We start from the raw sequence: 21,413 nt of genomic DNA, 5'->3' as shown, positions 1-21,413 counted from the left end.
GGAGCTGCCAGAGACGCCAGCCAGTCATGAGCTGCCCTCCAGTCATGAGCTGCCCTCCAGTCATGAGCTGCCCTCCAGTCATGAGCTGCCCTCCAGTCATGAGCTGCCCTCCAGTCATGAGCTGCCCTCCAGTCATGAGCTGCCTCTCTGTCCTGAGCTACCTCTCTGTCCTGAGCTACCTCTCTGTCCTGAGCTACCTCTCTGTCCTGAGCTACCTCTCTGTCCTGAGCTACCTCTCTGTCCTGAGCTACCTCTCTGTCCTGAGCTACCTCTCTGTCCTGAGCTACCTCTCTGTCCTGAGCTACCTCTCTGTCCTGAGCTACCTCTCTGTCCTGAGCTACCTCTCTGTCCTGAGCTACCTCTCTGTCCTGAGCTACCTCCTAAATCATGTGGGGGCCTTGGGGAGGATTCTTAGGCCAAGGTCGTGGGCGAGGGTCGCCACTCAAAGGACGCTAAGGAGGGGGACAAAGACAGTGGTGGAGTGGTGTCCTCGTCCTGCGCCGGAGCCGCCACCGCGGACAGATGCCCACCCAGACCCTCCCCTTGAGTTTTAGGGGTGCGCCCGGAGTTCGCACCTTGAGGGGGGGGGGGGTTCTGTCACGTTCCTGACCTGTTTTCTGTTGTTTTGTATGTGTTTAGTTGGTCAGGACGTGAGCTGGGTGGGAATTCTATGTTGTGTGTCTAGTTTGTCTGTTTCTATGTCCAGCCTAATATGGTTCTCAGAGGCAGATGGTAATCGTTGTCCCTGATTGAGAATCATATATAGGAGGCTTGTTTTGTGTTGGGATTTTGTGGGTGTTTGTTTCCTGTCTCTTTGATTGTCTGCACCAGATAGGTCTGTGTCGGTTTTTGCACATTTGTTATTTTGTATTGTTGTTTGTAGTGTTTTACTTGTTCTTTATTAAACATGTTTAACACTAGCCGCGCTGCACTTTGGTCCTCTCCTTCACCCCTGGAAGAAAACCGTTACAATTACAGGGTCTCTCCGCAACTATATTCAAAATTGAGGCTATGATTAAGAAGTTGGAGCTCTTCTCTGTCTGCATTAACAAAAACAACACACAGGTCTTTCCATCATTGTATGATTTTTTGCATGCAAATGAACTCAAGCTTACAGACAATGTCAAATGTGATATAGCGAAGCACCTGAGCGAGATGGGTGTGCAATTACGCAGGTACTTTCCCGAAACGGACGACACAAACAACTGGATTCCTTATCCCGTTCATGCCCTGCCTCCAGTCCACTTACCGATATCTGAACAAGAGAGCCTCATACAAATTGCAACAAGCGGTTCTGTGAAAATGTAATTTAATCAAAAGCCACTGCCAGATTTCTGGATAGGGCGGCACTCAAGAGTTTCTCGCCTTGGCAAATCACGTGGTTAAGACACTGATGCCCTATGTGAGAGTGGATTCTCAGCCCTCACTAGCATGTAAACTAAATACAGGCACAGACTGTGTGTGGAAAATGATTTAAGACTGAGACTCTCTCCAATACAACCCAACGTTGCAGAGTTATGTGCATCCTTTCAAGCACACCCTTCTCATTAGCCTGTGGTGAGTTATTCACAGTTTTTTATGAACAAATACGGTTTTATATGTAAGATGGCTAAATCAAGACGAAAATGATTGATTATTACTATATTATTATTTGTGCTCTGGTCCTATAAGAGCGCTTCGTCACTTCCCACGAGCCGAGTTGTGACAAACTCACACTCATTCTTATGTTTAATGAATGTATTGTGTAATGTGTGTGTGGCAGGCTTCAAATGATGACAAAACACAACATTTGAGAGTGCGCTGACCCTGGTGCTAGAGAGGGTACTTAACTGGAGGTTGAATGTTTGAAGGGGTATGGGACTATAAAAAGTTTGGGAACCACTGTTCTATATCAATCACATCTGTTCAACTGTACATCTATGATACTTTCTATATCAACCGGATCTATACTGTCCATCTCCAATCCATTGGCCATGAAGGTTTAAGTGGAATTCTTCATGTACAGTACTCCCATAGCAAAGGAGGTATGATTACTGTTGGTCGATAGCAGGGTTGTTCAATTTCGGTCCTGGAGGGCTGAAACACTTCTAATTTTGGTTTCTACCTGGTAGTTAATTGCACTCACCTGGTGTTCCAGGTCTGAATCAGTCCCTGATTAGAAGGAGTGGATGAAAACCATAGGATTTAGCCAGAATGGGTGTTGTGTGTGATGGCTTTTGGTCAAGCTCATTGGCGAGTGTTTTCTTGATTTGGTTGCTGTGCCTTGATTACAGCTTTGCACATGCTTGGCACTCTCTCAACCAGCTTTATGAAGTAGTCACCTGGAATGCATTTCAATTAACAGGTGTGCCTTCTTAAAAGTTAATTTTGTAGAATTTCTTTCCTTCTTAATGCGTTTGAGCCAATAAGTTGTGTTGTGACAAGGTAGGGGTGGTATACAGACGATAGGCCCATTTGGTAAAAGACCAAATCCATATTATGGCAAGAACAGCTTCAAATAAGAAAAGAGAAACGACAGTCTATCTGGAAAATTTCAAGAACTTTTAAAGTTTCTTCAAGTGCAGTCACAAAAACCATCAAGCGCTATGATGAAGCTGGCTCTCATGAGGACCGCCACAGGAAATTAAGATCCAGAGTTACCTCTGCTGCAGAGGATAAGTTCATTAGAGTTAACTGAAGATTGCAGCCCAAATAAATGCTTCACAGAGTTCAAGTAAGACACATCTTAACATCAAATGTTCAGAGGAGACTGCGTGAATCAGGCCTTCATTGTTGAATTGCTGCAAAGAAACGACTACTAAAGGACAGCAAAAAGAAGAGACTTGCTTGGCCCAAGAAACACGAGCAATGGACATTAGACCGGTGGAAATATGTCCAAAATTTAGATTTTTGGTTCCGACCGCTGTGTCTTTGAGAGTCGCAGAGTAGGTGAACGGATGATCTCCGCATGTGTGGTTCCCACCGTGAAGCATGGAGGAGGTGCGATGGTGCTTTGTTGGTGACACTGTCATTCATTTATTTTGAATTCAAGGCACACTTAACCAGCATAGCTACCACAGCATTCTGCAACGATACGCCATCCCATCTGGTTTGAGCTTAGTAGGACTATCATTATTTTCCAACAGGACAATGACCCAACACACCTCCATGCTGTGTAAGAGCTATTTGATAAAGAAGGGAGAGTGATGGAGTGCTGCATCAGATGACCTGGCCTTTACAATCACCCAACCTCAACCCAATTGAGATGTTTAGGAATGAGTTGGACTGCAGAGTGAAGGAAAAGCAGCCAACAAGTGCTCAGCATATGTGGGAACTCCTTCAAGACTGTTGGAAAAGCATTCCTGCTTGAGAGAATGCTAAAAGTGTGCAAAGCTGTCATCAAGGCAAAGGGTGGCTACTTTGAAGAATCTCAAATATATAATAAAACACTTTTTGGGTTACTACATGAGTCCATATGTTATTTCATAGTTTTGATGTCTTCACTATTATTCTACAATGTAGAAAATAGTACAAATAAAGAAAAACCCTTGAATGAGTAGGTGTGTCCAAACGTTTGACTGGTACTGTATATATAAGCACACATCAAGCACACATCAAAATCCACAAAGAAATGGTTAATTGACCACAAAATTAACATTTTGCAATGGTCTCCGGACTTGAACACCATTGAATACCTGTGGTTTCAATGGAAGACGGCAGTCAATAAGAGCACACAAAGGACATCAAGGATCTGGAAAGATTCTGCATGAAGGAATGGTCTCAGATCCCTCCCAATGTGTTCTCCAATCTCATAAAACATTTTATAAAAAGGCCCAGTGGCATTATCCTCACCAGGTGAGGTATTGAAAGGTTTTGAAAGCAGGGGTGTCAATTTTGACCCCTACCTTTTTGTGGGAAAAAAATATTACTTGTTAAACAAAATAGTTTTCTCTGAGCAATTGTATTAGTATAAAATATTATAATTTCCCCCCCAAAAATGTAATACAATATAGCTCAGTATTTGAATGATTTATTCTATACATCATTGTTTTGCTAATCTCTGTCAAGGGTGTCAATAATTTCAGACCCCACTGTATGTATGTGTATTTGTGCTCACCTTGCCAGTGGATTTGACCCCCTTCCACACACAGAAGTAGCAGACGACCCAGACTAGCAGCAGACACAGAGCCAGCCTCCAGCTGACTGGCCCCAGCTCATCTGGTCCACTGGACAGCTGCAGGACCTCCCGCCTGGACGGACGGACAATTAATAATACCCCCAATAGATACAAGACTAAGCATGAACCTGTTTAAAGCCACTGTAATGCCAAAGTTAGATTATGATCACTCTACTCTTGGTAAAATTGAACACCCTAAAACCAAAACCCCTGTTGGAAATGTGACCCTACCTCGTCTACAATGTCCTTCTTCTCTCCAGTCTTCTCTATGTCCCCTAATACGTACTTTGGCAATTCACGGACACACCATCGTTAATACCTCACATTTTAAAATGCCAGCCCAAAGCTGCATAGAATGCCCCTTTACCTTAATTTCTAAGAAAACAAAATGCAGTAGTGTTGTAAGGAATGTGGGTGAGACTCACTCCCAGAACTCGATGACAGGTGAGGTAGCGTTCTCTGGTAGGCTGGTCCCAGAAGTTAGGTTCTGACAGTCAAACAACACACAGGTATCTACAAGACATAGACAGAACTTCAACACATGATCACCTTAGCTCAACTCATAATCCATAACATCCCATACCTCTTTCTCTTAAAAAAAAACTTGTTGTTTACACACTAAAACTAAAACAATGACCCAAACATGTAACTAATTTAGCAGAACCATACACCAAATCTGCAATGCTACTGGCACATGTTTTGCTTTACACTCAGATTGCAGTTCTATAACAACCATTTGGCAAAACAAACACACAATTCACTACCTTTGGCACAACCTTCACAACTAAAATCTATTGTGTGCAAATGAAAAGCAACACTCTTCAAAAAGCTAAGCTCAATTACCAATTGATCACTTTCACTCTTCATACGTGCAAACACTAATTGAGTAAATGTTCACTTTGCAATCAGACTTTTGGTATGGATAAAAAGGCTACATGCGAGTACTTTGTTTGGAGAACAATGGAAGCAAACGTGGCAGGAAGAGGTAGAGGAAGAGATGGAGGTGGAGGAGGACCAAGAACAAGGAGAGTTTTCTCTGAAATTCTGGCGACTGTGATGGACCATGTGGTCAACCATGCCTTGACCTTGAGAGAGGCTGTGCAGAGAGTGCTGCCCAATCTGAGCCGCTTCACCGTAACATCCATCATCCGGACGTTCCAAAATGAGAATAGGTATGTACTTGGACCTATCTAGTACTTTTACTAATTCACAGTAGTACAACATAAAGCACAGTAAAGACTGTAGATTCCAAAACATACTGTAAGGGGAAACAAAGTCAATGTTTCATGTATTACTGTATGTATGAAATTGGGAGCTATACTACTTGTAACATGTTTATCTTGTATACTAGTAGCTGTATACTGTATTACTAATAGCTATTACTGTAGCGTTTACTGTTTGGTATTTTGTTTATGTAGAACTGAAAGACGACCGCCACGTGGTGGTAGAACATGTCTATTCACAGACGAACAGGAGGCTACCATTGTAAAATCCAACAACAGATTATTGAAAACACTGCCATTTTAACATAACATCAGAGTGAGCTTATCAACCACCCTTAAGAAACACTGTTGATGAAGCAGATCTACAGAGACCCATTTGAAAGGAATTCCCAAAGACTGAAGGATAAAACGGCATGATATGTGCAAGTAGGTAATGTACTAGTACTACACTCTTGAAACATTAGAGACTCATTGATGTTGCCAGTGAACTTTGCTATACAGCAATTACACTATTTACTGTCATATCAGAAAAGCATTGAGTTGAATGCAAGTCTCATCCCCTAGGAACTCATATATGAGGCTGGATTCAATTTAGCGAAGACGAAGAGGAAGGACCAACATCATTGGTCAACGTGCCATGAATGATGTACCTGGCCAGGGCAGGGGAAATGCCACCATATGTGCAGCTATGAGCCACAATGGGGTCCTCCACCGCCATGCCACCCATAGAAATTTGCCCATCTCCTACATTTCCTGAACACCTTTACATGACAATCATTTTCAGCCAGAGCAGAGAGGGCCAGGTGATCCTGAGCAGCAAATGCATGTTTTAATTTGGGAGAACGTGACATTCCATCGGGCTGCTCAGTTCCGCAATTGGCTCCATGACCATCCCAGGTTTATAGTTCTCTATCTCCCACCATATTCCCCATTTCTCAACCCCATTGAGGAGTTGTTTTTAGCATAGTGGTGGAAGGTGTATGATCACAAACCCCATGAACGTATGGCCCTTCTCCGGGAAACGGCCTGTGGTGACATTCCAGCAGAGTCCTGTCAGGGGTGGAAGCGTCATGCCAGAAGATATTTACCCCGCTGTCTGACCAAGGAGAATATTGCCTGTGATGTTAATGAAAAACTGTGGCTGGACCAAAACAACAGACATGACAGATTTTGTTTTCACAATTGAGTATTTGTTTCTTGATTTTACTGTATTGCGACAGATTCTTTATCTATTCCGTACAATTGATCTAACATACAGTATAGGCCTATTTTTCTACCTTTGCATATGCAAAATACAGTTGAAGTCGGAAGTTTACATACACTTAGGTTGGACTCATTAAAGCTTGTTTCTCAACCACTCCACAAATTTCTTGTTAACAAACTATAGTTTTGACAAGTCGGTTAGGACATCTACTTTGTGCATGACAAGTAATTTTTCCAACAATTGTTTACAGAGAGATTATTTCAATCATAATTCACTGTATCACAATTCCAGTGGGTCAGAAGTTTATACACTAAGTTGACTGCCTTTAAACAGCTTGGAACATTTCTGAAATTACTTCATGGCTTTAGAAGCTTCTAATAGACTAATTGACATGATTTGAGTCAAATGGAGGTGTACCTGTGGATGTATTTCAAGGCCTACCCTCAAACTCAGTGCCTCTTTGCTTGACGTCATGGGAAAATTAAAAGAAATCAGCCAAGATTGCAGAAAAAAAGAATATCTGACCTCCACAAGTCTGGAAATTGCGCTCAAGGATGAATCAAACGCCTGAAGGTACCACGTTCATCTGTACAAACAATAGTACGCAAGTATAAACACCATGGAACCATGAACGTACTTTGGTGAGAAAAGTGCAAATCAATCCCAGAACAACAGCAAAGGACCTTGTGAAGATGCTGGAGGAAGCAGGTACAAAAATATCTATATACACAGTAAAACAAGTCCTATGTCGACATAACCTGAAAGGCCACTCAGCAAGGAAGAAGCCACTGCTCCGCCATAAAAAAGCCAGACTACGGTAGGCAACTGCACATGGGGACAAAGACCGAACTTTTTGGAGAAATGTCCTCTGGTCTGATGAAACAAAAATAGAACTGTTTGGCAATAATGACCATCGTTATGATTGGAAGAAAAAGGGGGAGGCTTGCAGCATCATGTTGTGGGGGTGCTTTGCTGCAGGAGGGCCTGGTGCACTTCACAAAATAGATGGCATCATGAGGTAGGAAAATTATGTGGATATATTGAAGCCTCATCTCAAGACATCAGTCAAGAAGTTAAAGCTTGGTCGCAAATGGGTCTTCCAAATGGACAATGACCCCAAGCATACTTCCAAAGTTGTGGCAAAATGGCTTAAGGACAACAAAGTCAAGGCATTGTAGTGGCCATCACAAAGCCCTGACCTCAATCCCATAGGAAATTTGTGGGCAGAACTGAAAAAGCGTGTGCGAGCAAGGAGGCCTATAAACCTGACTCAGTTACACAAGCTCTGTCAGGAGGAATGGGCCAAAATTCACCCAACTTATTGTGGGAAGCTTGTGGAAGGCTACCCGAAACGTTTGACCAAGTTAAACAATTTAAAGGCAATGCTACCAAATACTAATTGAGTGTATGTAAACTTCTGACCCACTGGGAATGTGATGAAAGAAATAAAAGCTGAAATAAATCATTCTCTCTACTATTACTCTGATATTTCACATTCTTAAAATAAAGTGGTGACCCTATCTGACCTAAGACAGGGAATTTTTACTGGGAATAAATGTCAGGAATTGTGAAAAACAGAATTTAAATGTATTTGGCTAAGGTGTATGTAAACTTCCGACTTCAACTGTATACTTACTGTATTTTTGCATTTTTACTGTGTGCTTACAGTATGCTGTTTGACATGTACTGAGTCATGTTAAAATATAAAACTTACATTTTTGCATTTGTGTTCCTTTCTTGTTTGAGTACACACAAACAATACACAGTATATCAACAAAATCTTAGTCTTTACACTGAAATAGTTTCTGATAGTAGTGTTTTGAATATGTCATATTAGTGTGATCTTGGTTGTTAGGTTCATTTTATGTGTATCTCATTTGTATACAGTTTCATTTTGAGCACGGAGTACATGATTTTGATTACTGCGTTTCATTTTGCAAGATGTCTGTGGTTTTTGGGGAAATTGGCAAACTTTTTTTGTGTTTAGACTTTCGAGTACCTTAGATGTAGTTTCAGCAAACGTGGGTTAACAATTGGGGAAAACTGCAATAGCAACTGCCGAAAAACGCAAGTAAACTGCCTTTGGAAGATAAAGAGAAATATGTGAAATATTTCACAGCCTGGGACAAATAGGTACATTGGCACCTGTAGGTGAAATACTTTCAAATACTTGGACCGGATAATTGAGCTGCACTTGATATTTCCTCTTTGAAAATAAGATAACCCATCAACATCCCCAACTTCCAGTATGGTTCCAGCAAATATTTTGGATGCATAAACAGGCCAGCCAAGTACAGCTTGACTCAGTTTGACTCAGTAGTGTGAAAATGGTATCAGTACATGGTGTACCTGTGTTCCAGGTGTTGTTGCAGTGGGCCCAGGGCAGCTCTGACTGGAAGCTGTGGACCAGGTAGAAGAGAGCCCAAGCCAGGACCACAATGTAATACACACACCCATGGAGGATCATCACCTGACTGGCAAAACCCAGACCTGTGGAAACACATTCGAAATACTTTATTTATATCTACAAATCACATTCCAGGTCAAGGTCTCTCTTGAAACTAACCTGGTTAAATAAATTAATAAAACATGACAATCAAGGACTAAAACATTTTTTTTAAAGTCACATGGACTCTCATGGACACAAAAGTACCAAAAGTGTCTAAAACTTTGTCAGACCTTTACTGCATGAATAACTTTAGTTACACACCCACACACACACGCGCACACATGCATACAAACACAGCCACACAGACACAGACAAAACCCACACACTCAAACACAGGCAGAGGCACACAGACAACACACACGCAGGCACAGGGGAAAAAAATACAGATACATTCTCATGGATACACAGCTATAATTCAAATTAAACCGTTAGTGTGCATTTCCTGTGAGATTTCATGAACAACGCACAACTTGGCTTTTAACCAATCATCTTGAGTGGTCGTTACTAACCGTTCGATAAAAACGCTAAAACAGACACACCCACACACAAACTTTAACCCCCCCATGTAAATTATGGATTAACAACAGTACAGTAAATGTGCACACACATTTGCATAGCTTTTAAGAAAAGATTTCACCCTTAAAACTTAGGACACACTAAAGAGCATGCACACGTGCACAGGCAGACACATCTAAAAATCTACTAGTACTAAATGTACCAAAACACAGATGCAGCAGCAGTGTTTGTCCCTCTGCTAACACATGGCTCTGTTGGCCATCACACAACTCGCTGTAAACATTCCACGCCTGCTGTCTTATCTGGGCTCTGTGTGTCTGTGCGAGCGTGTACAGTGCATTCGGAAAGTATTCAGACCCTTTGACTTTTTCCACATTTTGTTACATTACAGCCTTCTTCTAAAATTTGATCAACTGTTTTTTCCCCTCATTAATCTACACACAATACCCAAAAGCAGGTTTTAGCAAATGTATAATACAAAATATATATATTACATTTACATAAGTATTTCAACCCTTTACTCAGTACTTTGTTGAAGCACCTTTGGCAGCGATTACAGCCTTGAGTGTTCTTGGGTATGACGCTACAAGCTTGGCACACCTGTATTTGGGGAGTTCAGGTTGGATGGAGAGCATCACTGCACAGCATCTGGTTCTTGGTCACCTCCCTGACCAAGGCCCTTCTCCCCCGATTGCTCAGTTTGGCCAAGCGGCCAGCTCTAGGAAGAGTCTTGGTGGTTCCAAACTTCTTCCATATAAGAATGATGAAGGCCACAGTGTTCTTGGGGACCTTCAATGCTGCAGAAATGTTTTGGTACCCTTCCCCAGATCTGTTCCTTGACACAATCTTGTCTCTGAGCTCTACGGACAGTTGCTTCGACCTCATGGCTTGGTTTTTGCTCTGACATGCACTGTCAACTGTGGGACCTTATATAGACAGGTGTGTGCCTTTCCAAATCATGTCCATTCAACTAAATGTACCACAGGTGGACTCCAATCAAGTTGTGGAAACATCTCAAGGATGATCAATGGAAACAGAATGCACCTGGGCTCAATTTCGAGTCTCATAGCAAAGGGTCTGAATACTTTTGTAAATAAAGTATTATTGTTATTTTTTTTTTATACATTAGTAAAAATGTCTAAAAACCTGTTTTCGCTTCGTCATTATGAGGTATTGTGTGTAGATTGATGAGGATTTTTATTTATTTAATACATTTTAGAATAAGGCTGTAAAGTAACAAAATGTGGGAAAAGGGAAGGGGTCTGAAAACTTTCCGAATGCACTGTATGTGTGTGTGTGTGTGTGTGTGTGTGTGTGTACGAGCATGTAAGTGTGTCTGTGCAGCTGTTGGCCATACGGACAGAGAACAGCAGCTGTCTGTATGAGGGGGAGAGGAGGAGGAGGAATAGGCATGTTTACGTGAAACGGAAAGCTATCCAGAGGCAGAGAGTTCTAACACCAGCTTGTTTACAAGATAGACAACGTTTACAATGTGTCGACCGGGTGGCTTTGCTAAGAAGCTAGTCATCTGGCTGCACCTGTAGAAAGTACCACACCAAGGTTGTGTCCAGCAGGCAGAGCCGGGGTACCAGTCTATTTGAGCCATCATGCCACTCCTTATCATGCCAAACATGTTTGGCATGACAAGGAGTGGCAAGGTGTGGCATGATGGCACAAACAGACAGGTACCCAGGCTACGAAACGTTACAAAACGAGGCAATATCTGAACTTAATAAGATATGCGTGTTTTTGTTTTCTGTTGTAAAATGTTCCACTACGGTGTTCCCTCATGAACATGTCCCATGTAGAACCGTCTAGACCAGTGTTAGTCACTAATATTTCAGAGGTACCCACTTCTGTAAAACAAAATCCCTTGGTGAGCCGCCATACCCATTGAAGAACGGGGGTTGGAGGCGGTCACAAACTAAAATGGATTCACCGATGATATTAAATGAATTGATACATAATACTTACATTTATTAACACGGACCTTCAAGCTATTTGATGACCGGATTCTCTACTTTCGGACATTTGAGGATATCAGAAACAAATGTGATGAATCGTTAAGAGTTTGACCTTATTGCCATCATCCCAATGATATTGTCTAGCACAAGATATGTTATATCAGGTAATGGCACATTTCAGTGTGAAGGAAGCAGGCCTTGGAATGATTGAAATGCATCAGAAAGGTATTGTAATGTTCAGGAAAACATCAGGGATGGTCATCAAACAATCTTATGTATGCTCGTTTATGGAGAATCAATTCATCTCCCTCAGTTATCCTGAATCTAGAAAATCTAGAGCCAAATTCGTAGGACAAAAACTACTTCGAGATGCGCCAGAGGCACTAGAAACTGCCACTGATACCACGATTCTATGAACTAAGCGGCGTACTCGGCTGACTGAGGAAAACACATTCTTTCAGATTATTGCCGCGAGTCACCAATTACGTCGCCAAGAGACGCATGTGTCTCGCGAGACACGCGATGGTTTAGACAATGCAGTTGGGAGTAGTAGGATACAGCGAGACTGAAAAGTAGTTCCTAGACTCATCTACTTCTAAAAACGTCCAAGGGAGACGAGGAGACTATTTGAGAATAAGATCAAACGAGAGGGTTGAGTGTAGCTTAGCTTCCCTATACCTGTGCTCCACCTGAACAGTTCAATCTAGAGATGTAGCCATCATCATCATCAAGTCTGAGGCTTTAACTCATTCATTTCAGTCTGTCCAATCCAATCCAACTAAACATAACTTAAACCCTCTCACTGTTTTGTCAAAACAAACAATAACACATGGCACCACAGAAGAGTGAGAGTGTCTTTGAACATGTGTGTAAGGTCATTAAGGCAGTGGCGACCCCTCATTCAGGGCAGTTGGGGTAGAGCCTGTTTTGCATGACTGAATTGTTTCGCTGCCAGACAAGGCTCCACTGATAGCCAGGTGTAGCAGTGGTATAGAGAAATTAATGTATTGTTTAGTGTTGTGGCTTTGCTGGCATGCATCTCACATAATTACATTTTTGCCCCACCAAGATTTACATGCTAAAATCAGCACTGGATTAAGGGAAAGATAAGAGTGTCCACTCCAGGGAATGGTCAATGTGTGTAACACATCGATCTAATCAGGGCGTGTGGAAGGATTACAGGTTGTCAGCATGACACTGCATTCTAATCAATTCAAATTTCATTAATCAAGTACGGCATGTATAAAAGGTGCGTGTGTGTGTATACGTGCGATTGACTTGAGTTACATAATCCATTGGATTACTTGAAATGAGTAACGCAATCTGATCATTTTTGGATTACTTCAATTGGTTAGCCAGATGTAGACAATTCAACGTTTGCAAAAACACGTGGATATTTCTGCAAAGATTTTAGTGTGCTTTTTCCCGCTGAAACAAACTCAGCAGAGTAAATTGATGACTTGTTATGTGTGTCATCCCAGTGCTTAGGAAGTGAACAGGAAGGAGCTGTGTTGACAAATCAAAAAATGCCTTTTGAAACAATGATCCTGATGAAATTTGGGATGATTCAAGTCTCATTAAGTAGGGGTCTGACTTCAGTTTTTTTGGTTAAAAAGGTTTCCGTGGAAAGCCACCAAGGAGCAAATTTAGCAACAACAACAAAAATATTCCACATAGATTAGAACAGAAGAGCAAAGCTTCCAATGACTGAAATGAAGTGAATAGAATGTTATCAAACACATGGAAACCATGTGTTTGATGTATTCGATACCATTCCATCTACTTTGTTCTATGAACCAGTCCTCCCCAATTACAGTGCCACCGGCCGCCTGTGATTGCCACTGAAAGGTAACTACGATTAGCCAATGATCTTTCTCACAGGCTACAAGTGAAGACGGACACATCGGGCTTATTTACTTTTTGTCAGCCAACAAGATGAGTAGGCCTAACGAACAGCAAAAGCACTAGCCTACGTCAATCTACTATCCCCCATAGTACAAATGTTGACCTATTCTATTCTGTGCCAGAAACAAACAGTTGTAAGCATTGAGGTTGACACAACAGCAAAACATTTTGTAAGCAATGAGGTTGACGTAACATATCAGAACGTTTAGCTTAAATTGTTGGTAAACTATTAGGCTATTTCTTCACATTATAAGCACAGCAATGCGCACACAGCAGTAGGATATCAGCATGAATGTTCCAACATGCAATCAATTAGCTGGAAAACACCATTCTCAAAAGTGACCGCAAATGTGATTATGCATGTAATGCTTTTATTATAAAAGGTGTATTTTTATGGTAAAAAAAATGATCTTCCCCAAACTTGAAACTCACATGCTGCATATCCATGCCAGTTAGGCTCTACACCCCTTGTAAATCGCATTAATGTGCTTAAATTTTAAGAAGTTATTTGGCCACTTTAGTTGTGATACAAACCTTATTAAAATATATAGGCTTATGGGATAGGCTACATGAGGTGTGTGACTATGATATGAACAAAACGTCACCAAAAAAAGGAATGCGCTGTTTGTTGCCTTACTGCACACAAGCTGGGCATCATTCACAAGTGATAATACAGTATATCATTCACAAGTGATAGGCTAATATTGTCACCCATCAGACTATTCCTGATTTAATTTTGTCTTTACATATACTAAATAATATACGTTTTTTTATTTAGAATGGACCATTATCATGCACCTGTCTTGAAACAGGGGCAGGGGGAAAAAATACATGTCATCTATGCAATTAAATAGCGAATGGAGGATGCGTTTCCCATGGTTCATTTTCATGCCAGCCAGGTAGGCTGTACTCCTGTTGTGAAGAGAAGCAATGTGCTTAATATTAGGAAAGTTGAGAAATAAATATAGTAGGCCTAGCCATTAGAAAGCTGATGGGAACCTCGTCTTTTTAATAGAGGCCATCACTCTGTTTTCTAACGCAATTGCAAAGCCTATAAAATTTTGCGCAACATCAGCTCACCGTAACAGCCCTATTTGTGCGTGGCTGTATACTTTGGGGTGGTGTGCGTGTGTGCGTGTGTACCTCCGAACAGTGGGCAGATGCTCCTCCAGGCGCTGACCCCTCCCAGGCTGGTATACTGACCCAGAGAGGTCTCCATCAGGAAGAGAGGAACACCACACAGAACCAGAAACAACAGGTAGGGCACAAAGAACACACCTGGGAGAGAGAGAGAGGGATGAACACAGATAAAGAGAGAAAGAGACATAAGTACAATATAGCACTTCAGCACTTTGACTTTGTCTCTTATTTATAGCCCAGAAACTATGCATATGTATGTACTTTTTTCCCCCATGGGGATAATACTACTATAGTTGTCTTTAAGCTATAGGAATCTGTTGTCCACAATCAGGTGTGTTAGAGCTGAGGGTAGACGGAGAGAGAAAGAGTGAGAAAGAGAGGAAGAGATAAAGAGAAGTAGACATACTGACAGACAGAGAAAGAGAGACACACAAAGATTGCATTTGAATATCTACTACCCCCTATATCAACTCAGCGTCCTTTCTCAATGTACAGTGGGTATTCACCCCCCTTGGATTTCCTCCCATGTTATTGTTCCAAACTGGGATTTAAAATGGATTTAATTGTCATTGTGCAATATTTGCCCCCAATCATTCAAGCTCTGTCAAGGTATTGGGGGATCATGGCTAGACATCAATTTTCAAGTCTTGCCATAGATTTTCAATCAGATTTAAGTCAAAACTAACTTCTACTGTCTTCTTGGTAAGCAAATCCCAGTGTAGATTTGGCCTTGTGTTGTAGGTTATTGTCCTGCTGAAAGGTGAATTCCTCTTCCAGTGTCTGGTGTAAAGCAGACTGAAGCAGGACTTCTCATTTCTTTTTATCCTGAAAAACTACCCAGTCTTTGCCGATGTCAAGCATACCCTACAAGGTTTCTTCTGGATCAAAATGGGGCTTAGGTGGTAGGCGTGGCGGGAGTGTGGCCATGGACGTGGCCATGGCCAATGGAACAGTCACTGACTGAACATTTTAGAGGTCCTCTAAAGCAAATTTTCTGCAATTCTACACATCTTTCCATTTCTTATGTTATCGGAGAGACTGAAACATTATAACAATGACAAAACTACACCTGAATGCATCATTTTTGGAATTTTAGATACTCTCTGCCTGTCTAGCTTTAATTTTGGTGATTGATAGTTCTCAAAGATGATCTTATTTAAAAAATATATAGGTCCATTATCTTTTCTACAAACTTTATATCTAGTTTAAGTCGTTTAACTTTACACTATTTCCCCAAATAATGTATTTTTGATTGTTTGGATATAGGAGGCCCGAAAAAAAAACACTTAGGCGGCCCACCCAAGACTTTTCTATGCAGAAGAAAACCTGCCATACCATGATACAGCCTCCACCATGCTTGAAAATAAGGAGGCAGTTACTCAGTGATGTGTTGTGTTGGATTTGCCCCAAGCATAAGGCTTTGCATTTAGGCCAAAAAGTGTATCCCTTTGCCCAGTTTTTTTTTGTATTACTTTAGTGCGTTGTATTCTATATATTGTTATTGTTCTTTTCACGCCGCCATTTACACTCTTAGAAAAAAAGGGTTATTTGGCTGTCCCCATAGGAGAACCCTTTTTGGTTCCATGTAGAACCCTCTATGGAAAAGGTTCTAACATTGAACCCAAAAGAGTTCTACCTGGAACCAAAAAGGGTTCTTCAAAGGGTTCTTCTATGGGGACAGCTGAATAATCCTTTTAGGGTTGTAGATATAACCTTTTTTTCTAAGTGTAGGTCATTATTGTGAAGTTACTACAATATTGTTGATCCACCCTCATTTTTCTCCCATCACAGCCATTGAACTCCGTAGCTATTTTAAAATGACCAATGGCCTCATGGTGACATCTCCGAGCAGTTCCTTTCTTTCTTTTTTCTTTCTTTCCCGTCCTGCAGCTCAGAAGGACACCTGCGTCTGTGTGGTTTCATACATTATCCACAGCCTTATTATTAACTTGACCATGCTTGAAGAGATATTAAATGTCTGATTTGTTATTGATACCCATCTACCAATCACTACCATTCTTTATAAACCATTCAAAAAGCTCCCAGCTCTTTGTAGTTCAATCTGTGCTTGAAATGCAATACTTGACTGAGGGACCTTACATGTGTTGTATACATGGGAGAAAGAGGAAGGGGTAGTTATAAAAACATAATGTCAACACCTATTATTTCACACAGAGTGAGTCCATGTAACTTATGTGATTTCTTAAGCCAAATTCTACTCCTGAACTGATTAAGGCTTGCCTATAACAAAAGAGGGTGAATACTTAGGCAACAACTATATTTTAGTTAATAAATTAGTATTCATTTGTAAAAATCAATGGAATTTTATTTTCACTAACATTGTGGAATATTTTGTGTAGCTCAATTGCAAAAAATAAATCACAATTAAATCTATTTCCATCCCCCTTTGTAACGCAACATAATGTGAAAAAATCCAAGGTGGGTGAATACTGTACTTATCATACTTATCATGTAGGCCTACTTTAGTCTCGTGACAGACTCGTACCATAACATTTAATTCTGGGTTCCAGGATAAGGCCTACATAGTGTTATGTCTATACAGTAGGAAGTCACGTGAGATGTTATTCTTACAGTGGTTGACCGTAGGGTTATTTTATGGCGCCCACTTTCTGTATTGTTCCATTGACGTTATGATTAAAAGAGTACAGTTAGCTCTGACATCTGTGGTAGCGTCTTTCCTTCAAACTTAAGTTTCTCACCTCCTCCATTCTTGTAGCACAGGTAGGGGAATCTCCACACGTTGCCCAGGCCTATGATCTGTCCCGCCACAGCCAGCAGGAACTCTGCCTTGCTGGCCCACTGGCCCCGGGCCTGCAGGCCTTCCACTTTCCCGGCCTCCAGCCCCTTCTTGCTCTTCATGTGCAGGCCACTGTTCAGCAACACAGCTCCCTGCTCCGGAGCAGGCTGGGTCGACATGACGGGATCCGGTAGAGATACACACACACTCCTACAGAAAGAGAGGGGATGGATGAGAATAAGACAGCCATATGGGAAAAATATGAATTAGGCTAGAGTTAGTGAGATAGTGAGAGAGAGAGAGAGAGAGAGAGAGAGAGAGAGAGAGATGGCAGGGAGCTTGCATCTCTGTAACAGCGAAGATGAATGACCATTGAGGAGCCATAGGTGGGATAAACAAAGGAAAAATACAAAATGTGGCTACAGAATGGGAGAGAGAGCGAGGGTTTACATGCGTGCTTACATCTCTGCCGCCTGCGATGGAGTGACCAACCTTAGTAGGGTGCTTCTCTGACGGTTGGCCTGCCTGCGTAACTTATCTGTGCCTCCCTTCTCATGGCCAGCCCTGTGTCGGGTGTGTGTCTGCTATCTGACTTCCTCAGGCTACACAAGGTTTACGTTCCAAATGGCACCCTATTCAAAAGTAGCTCACTATGTAGGAAATATGGTACCAGTTGGGACCAAGGTCTAGAAGGTGTGTGTTTGTATATGTGCGTTTGGTGTTTCGGGGGCTGTCAACTAACTGTAAATTGTGATTTAAATACAAGTACAAGTCGTAGACTGGCACCACATATGCTCCTGTGCCACGGATCAATTCTGCAGTCTGTTTGTATGTAAACGTGAGCAACTCCATTCCAACTCCATTCCTGAAATGGCTAGCTAGTTAGCGGGTACGCGCTAATAGCGTTTCAATCGGTTACGTCACTTGCTCTGAGACTTGAAGCAGGGTTTCCCCTTGCTCTGCAAGGGCCGCGGCTTTTGTGGAGCGATGGGTAACAACGCTTCGTGGGTGACTGTTGTTGATGTGTGTAGAGGGCCCCTGGTTCGCGCCCGTGTCGGGGCGAGGGGACGGTCTAAAGTTATACTGTTACATTGATGCTGTTGACCGGGATCACTGGTTGCTGCGGAAAAGGAGGAGGTCGAAAGGGGGGTGAGTGTAACAGATGTGAAATGGCTAGCTAGTTAGCGGGTACGCGCTAATAGCGTTTCAATCGGTTACGTCACTTGCTCTGAGACTTGAAGTAGGGTTTCCCCTTGCTCTGCAAGGGCCGCGGCTTTTGTGGAGCGATGGGTAACGACGCTTCGTGGGTGATTGTTGTTGATGTGTGCAGAGGGTCCCTGGTTCGCGCCTGGGTCGGGGCGCCTGGGTCACCCCCGTCCCAAAGCACTCACAGGCGGCCCAGTCCTTGCGCACCAGACCCTCCCAGCTGCAGTCAGAGCAGGAGATGTTCACCCCTCCACGTCCAGACTGCAAATGAATCGCGCATGCGGGAAGCCGCCGCTGGCTGATCCCGGGATGTAAATATAAAAAACAAAATACAAAAAAATAAAATACTAAGTAACTCCGCCAGAGTCTCTCTTTTGGGTCACTTTTACCAGTCCCAAGCCCAGATAAAGGAGGAGGGTTGGAATTGTGACATTATAAAAAACAAGAATCGACAGAAGAAAGTTAATTTGTAGTTCTAAACATATTTAGGGTGTTTTTTACTCACTTTTTGTCTCTCCCACGACGTTATTCCTCTCCTACAGCGTCCATCACAATTACATGCACATGGCCAGTTATGCAAATTAGGCGATGACGTAATTTAGCGACTTCTAGAGACTTTTAGGGCAGCCAATAGCTACTTTCCTTACTGAGGAGTTGGTAACAATGCTTGTCAGCTCGGGGATTCGATCCACTGCCTAGACTTAGTGCCTAGGAAAGACACCCTTACTATTGCTTTCTATTGTCAGCTGGGTTACTCAAACTGTCATGTGACTACTATGTTGTTACCACAGTCTTTGGTTTTACCTGTGTCTCGTGAGATAGTGATGTAAGTCAAGTGCTCCTACATAACCCTGCTTTTTACGGTCTCTGATATAACCTTTCCAGGATTCATATAGATTGAGGGACAGAGAGAGCAAAGACACATTTTCAACACTAGGAGGAATTTCACCGTTTACAACGGATATGTAATAGCCTAGTCAGAAGACAAAGGTCCCATTTTTGCATCCTTTATAGAGGCGTAGCTTGCAATTATTTTTGGGCTACAGTGTAGCCGCTGTAGCTACACTATTAGGTTAGAGGCGTAGTTTGCAATGATTTTGGACTAGTGTGGCCGCTGTTGCTACACTATTAGGCTAGAGGCGTAGTTTGCAATGATTTTGGACTAGTGTGGCCGCTGTTGCTACACTATTATTATCTGTAACAGTTCGCATTTGGCCATTAACGATACACAATGATGACATTTGCTTAGCTTTCCTATCAAGTGCAAAAGTAGTTAGTGAAAAAAAACGTGCCTGTACCTGGTATGATAGCCTACAATGAATATAGAGACGGATCTCCACAACATGCCTTCCTTGTGCCTTTCATAACACACCTCACGGGCAACACAAATAGTTATGTGAGCATATGTAAACGGTGAACTTTAGAATTACTGCGTTAATCATTTATAAATCAGGTTTCATTTGGTACGGTAAGCGAAAACTTTCATACACCATACAACAGCGCAAATGAAACCACACAAATAGCCTAAAAACAATGCGTTTTTCGTGGACAACATTTAGCATTTCACAAGGATTACGACAGATGTAAAGTCCCCTTCGGCAAGTGTTCATGTAAAACAACCGCGGTTATTTTAGCCTACCTAATTCCGAAGAGTAGCCTGTACATTTGCCGCGTTCACGTGCTATTCGGAACTAGGAAACACTTAAATGTCCGACTAGCTAACTGGTTGTAGTTATACGCGTGCCGCGTTCAACCAGTAACAATTCGGGGTTTTTCTGAGTTTTCAGGTTTCCGACTAGCACTTGAACGCAGCATTAGAAGCCGAAAGGCGTTCACTAGTAGCGGGTCCTACAGCACTTACAAAGAACAGTCGCCAATGCTAGAAATCCTTCAAGGCGAAAGGCATGAGTGTTACACAGGGGAAAATGCGTCTTGCTGGGGGTTCTTTTGCCTGCTGTATTCCCGATGACGGTGCACAGCAGACATTTTAAATTCTCCCCTAAAAGAAAAAATCTTGTAGCTATGAAGTTACAGTAACATAATATGACTAGAGTATTATTGCAGTCTAACTGCAACATAACCACAGTTGAAGTACAGTTGACTTGCAAACGTACTGCAGTAGACAGCACAGGTGATCTTCTATGGACCATAAGTGAATACACAGCTAGTCCGATACTATTATTGTAGACATTAACACACACAATTAATAATACCCCCAATAGATACAAGACTAAGCATGAACCTGTTTAAAGCCACTGTAATGCCAAGAGTAGATTATGATCACTCTACTCTTGGTAAAACGGAACCCCCTAAAACCAAACCCCTGTTGGAACTGGGACTCTACCTCGTCTTTAATGTCCTTCTCGTCTCCAGCCTTCTCTAAGTCCCCTAATATGTACTTGCAATTCACGATCCTCTTCGTAATCCAAATGAGGCATTGTTCCGTGAAAGAAGGGACTTGTATAGGGTATTGTTTTCCTAACTTAAGAAAAAAATACAGGGGAGAGGCAGGTAGCCTAGTGGTTAAAAGTATTCGGCCAGTAATCAAATGAAAAAAAATTCTTACCAAATATTATTTTCAAATTTTTCCCCTTTTTTCTAGTTGTCATGCAATTGTCAATAGTGTTCACACTGCGCTTAGCCCTCCTTAGCCCTGGACTAAGAGAGCTTTTAGCCCAGGGCTAAGCGACTGATTACACTTGCACATATTAAATGTAGGATAGCGCCAACCTTAGCCCAGGGTGAGCCAATCACAGTCCCCTAATTTGAATATTCTACTCCGGAAAAGTGACAGTCGGTTTCAGTTAGCCCTGCTTATGTGAACACATGCTAAGCTAGCCCAGGGTCAGTCTTAGCCAAGGGCTAAGGCAAGCCAGGGGCTAAGAACAATGC

At 42.1% G+C, this 21,413-nt stretch overlaps 1 protein-coding gene across 6 annotated transcripts in view; it reads right to left on the bottom strand.

Annotated features, from left to right (window-relative positions):
* Positions 1-20,986, bottom strand: part of LOC120033379 (sodium- and chloride-dependent GABA transporter 2-like) — a 41,089-nt gene extending 20,103 nt beyond the window's left edge. For 3 of the 6 annotated variants that reach the window (XR_005473954.1, XM_038979697.1, XM_038979701.1), the window contains exons 1-6: positions 19,820-19,932; positions 17,278-17,525; positions 14,561-14,695; positions 8,933-9,073; positions 4,582-4,669; positions 4,097-4,229 (exon numbers count right to left, since the gene is read on the bottom strand). Coding sequence is in view for 5 of the 6 variants with exons in the window: in XM_038979697.1 (XP_038835625.1) it covers positions 4,097-4,229; positions 4,582-4,669; positions 8,933-9,073; positions 14,561-14,695; positions 17,278-17,525; positions 19,820-19,866 (792 nt within the window). In the remaining variant the exon portion in view is untranslated. Of the gene's footprint in view, positions 1-4,096; positions 4,230-4,581; positions 4,670-8,932; positions 9,074-14,560; positions 14,696-17,277; positions 17,526-19,026; positions 19,295-19,819; positions 19,933-20,160; positions 20,270-20,865 lie in introns of those variants that run through there. The other 3 variants (XM_038979700.1, XM_038979698.1, XM_038979699.1) reach the window with 3 other exon arrangements.
* Between the last annotated feature and the right edge of the window lie 427 nt (positions 20,987-21,413).

This window comes from Salvelinus namaycush, chromosome 40, assembly GCF_016432855.1.
Source record: "Salvelinus namaycush isolate Seneca chromosome 40, SaNama_1.0, whole genome shotgun sequence".
NCBI classification, from domain to species: Eukaryota; Metazoa; Chordata; class Actinopteri; order Salmoniformes; family Salmonidae; genus Salvelinus; species Salvelinus namaycush.
Note: the sequence above shows the minus strand (reverse complement) of the source record. Positions and strands in the feature narration are given on the sequence as shown.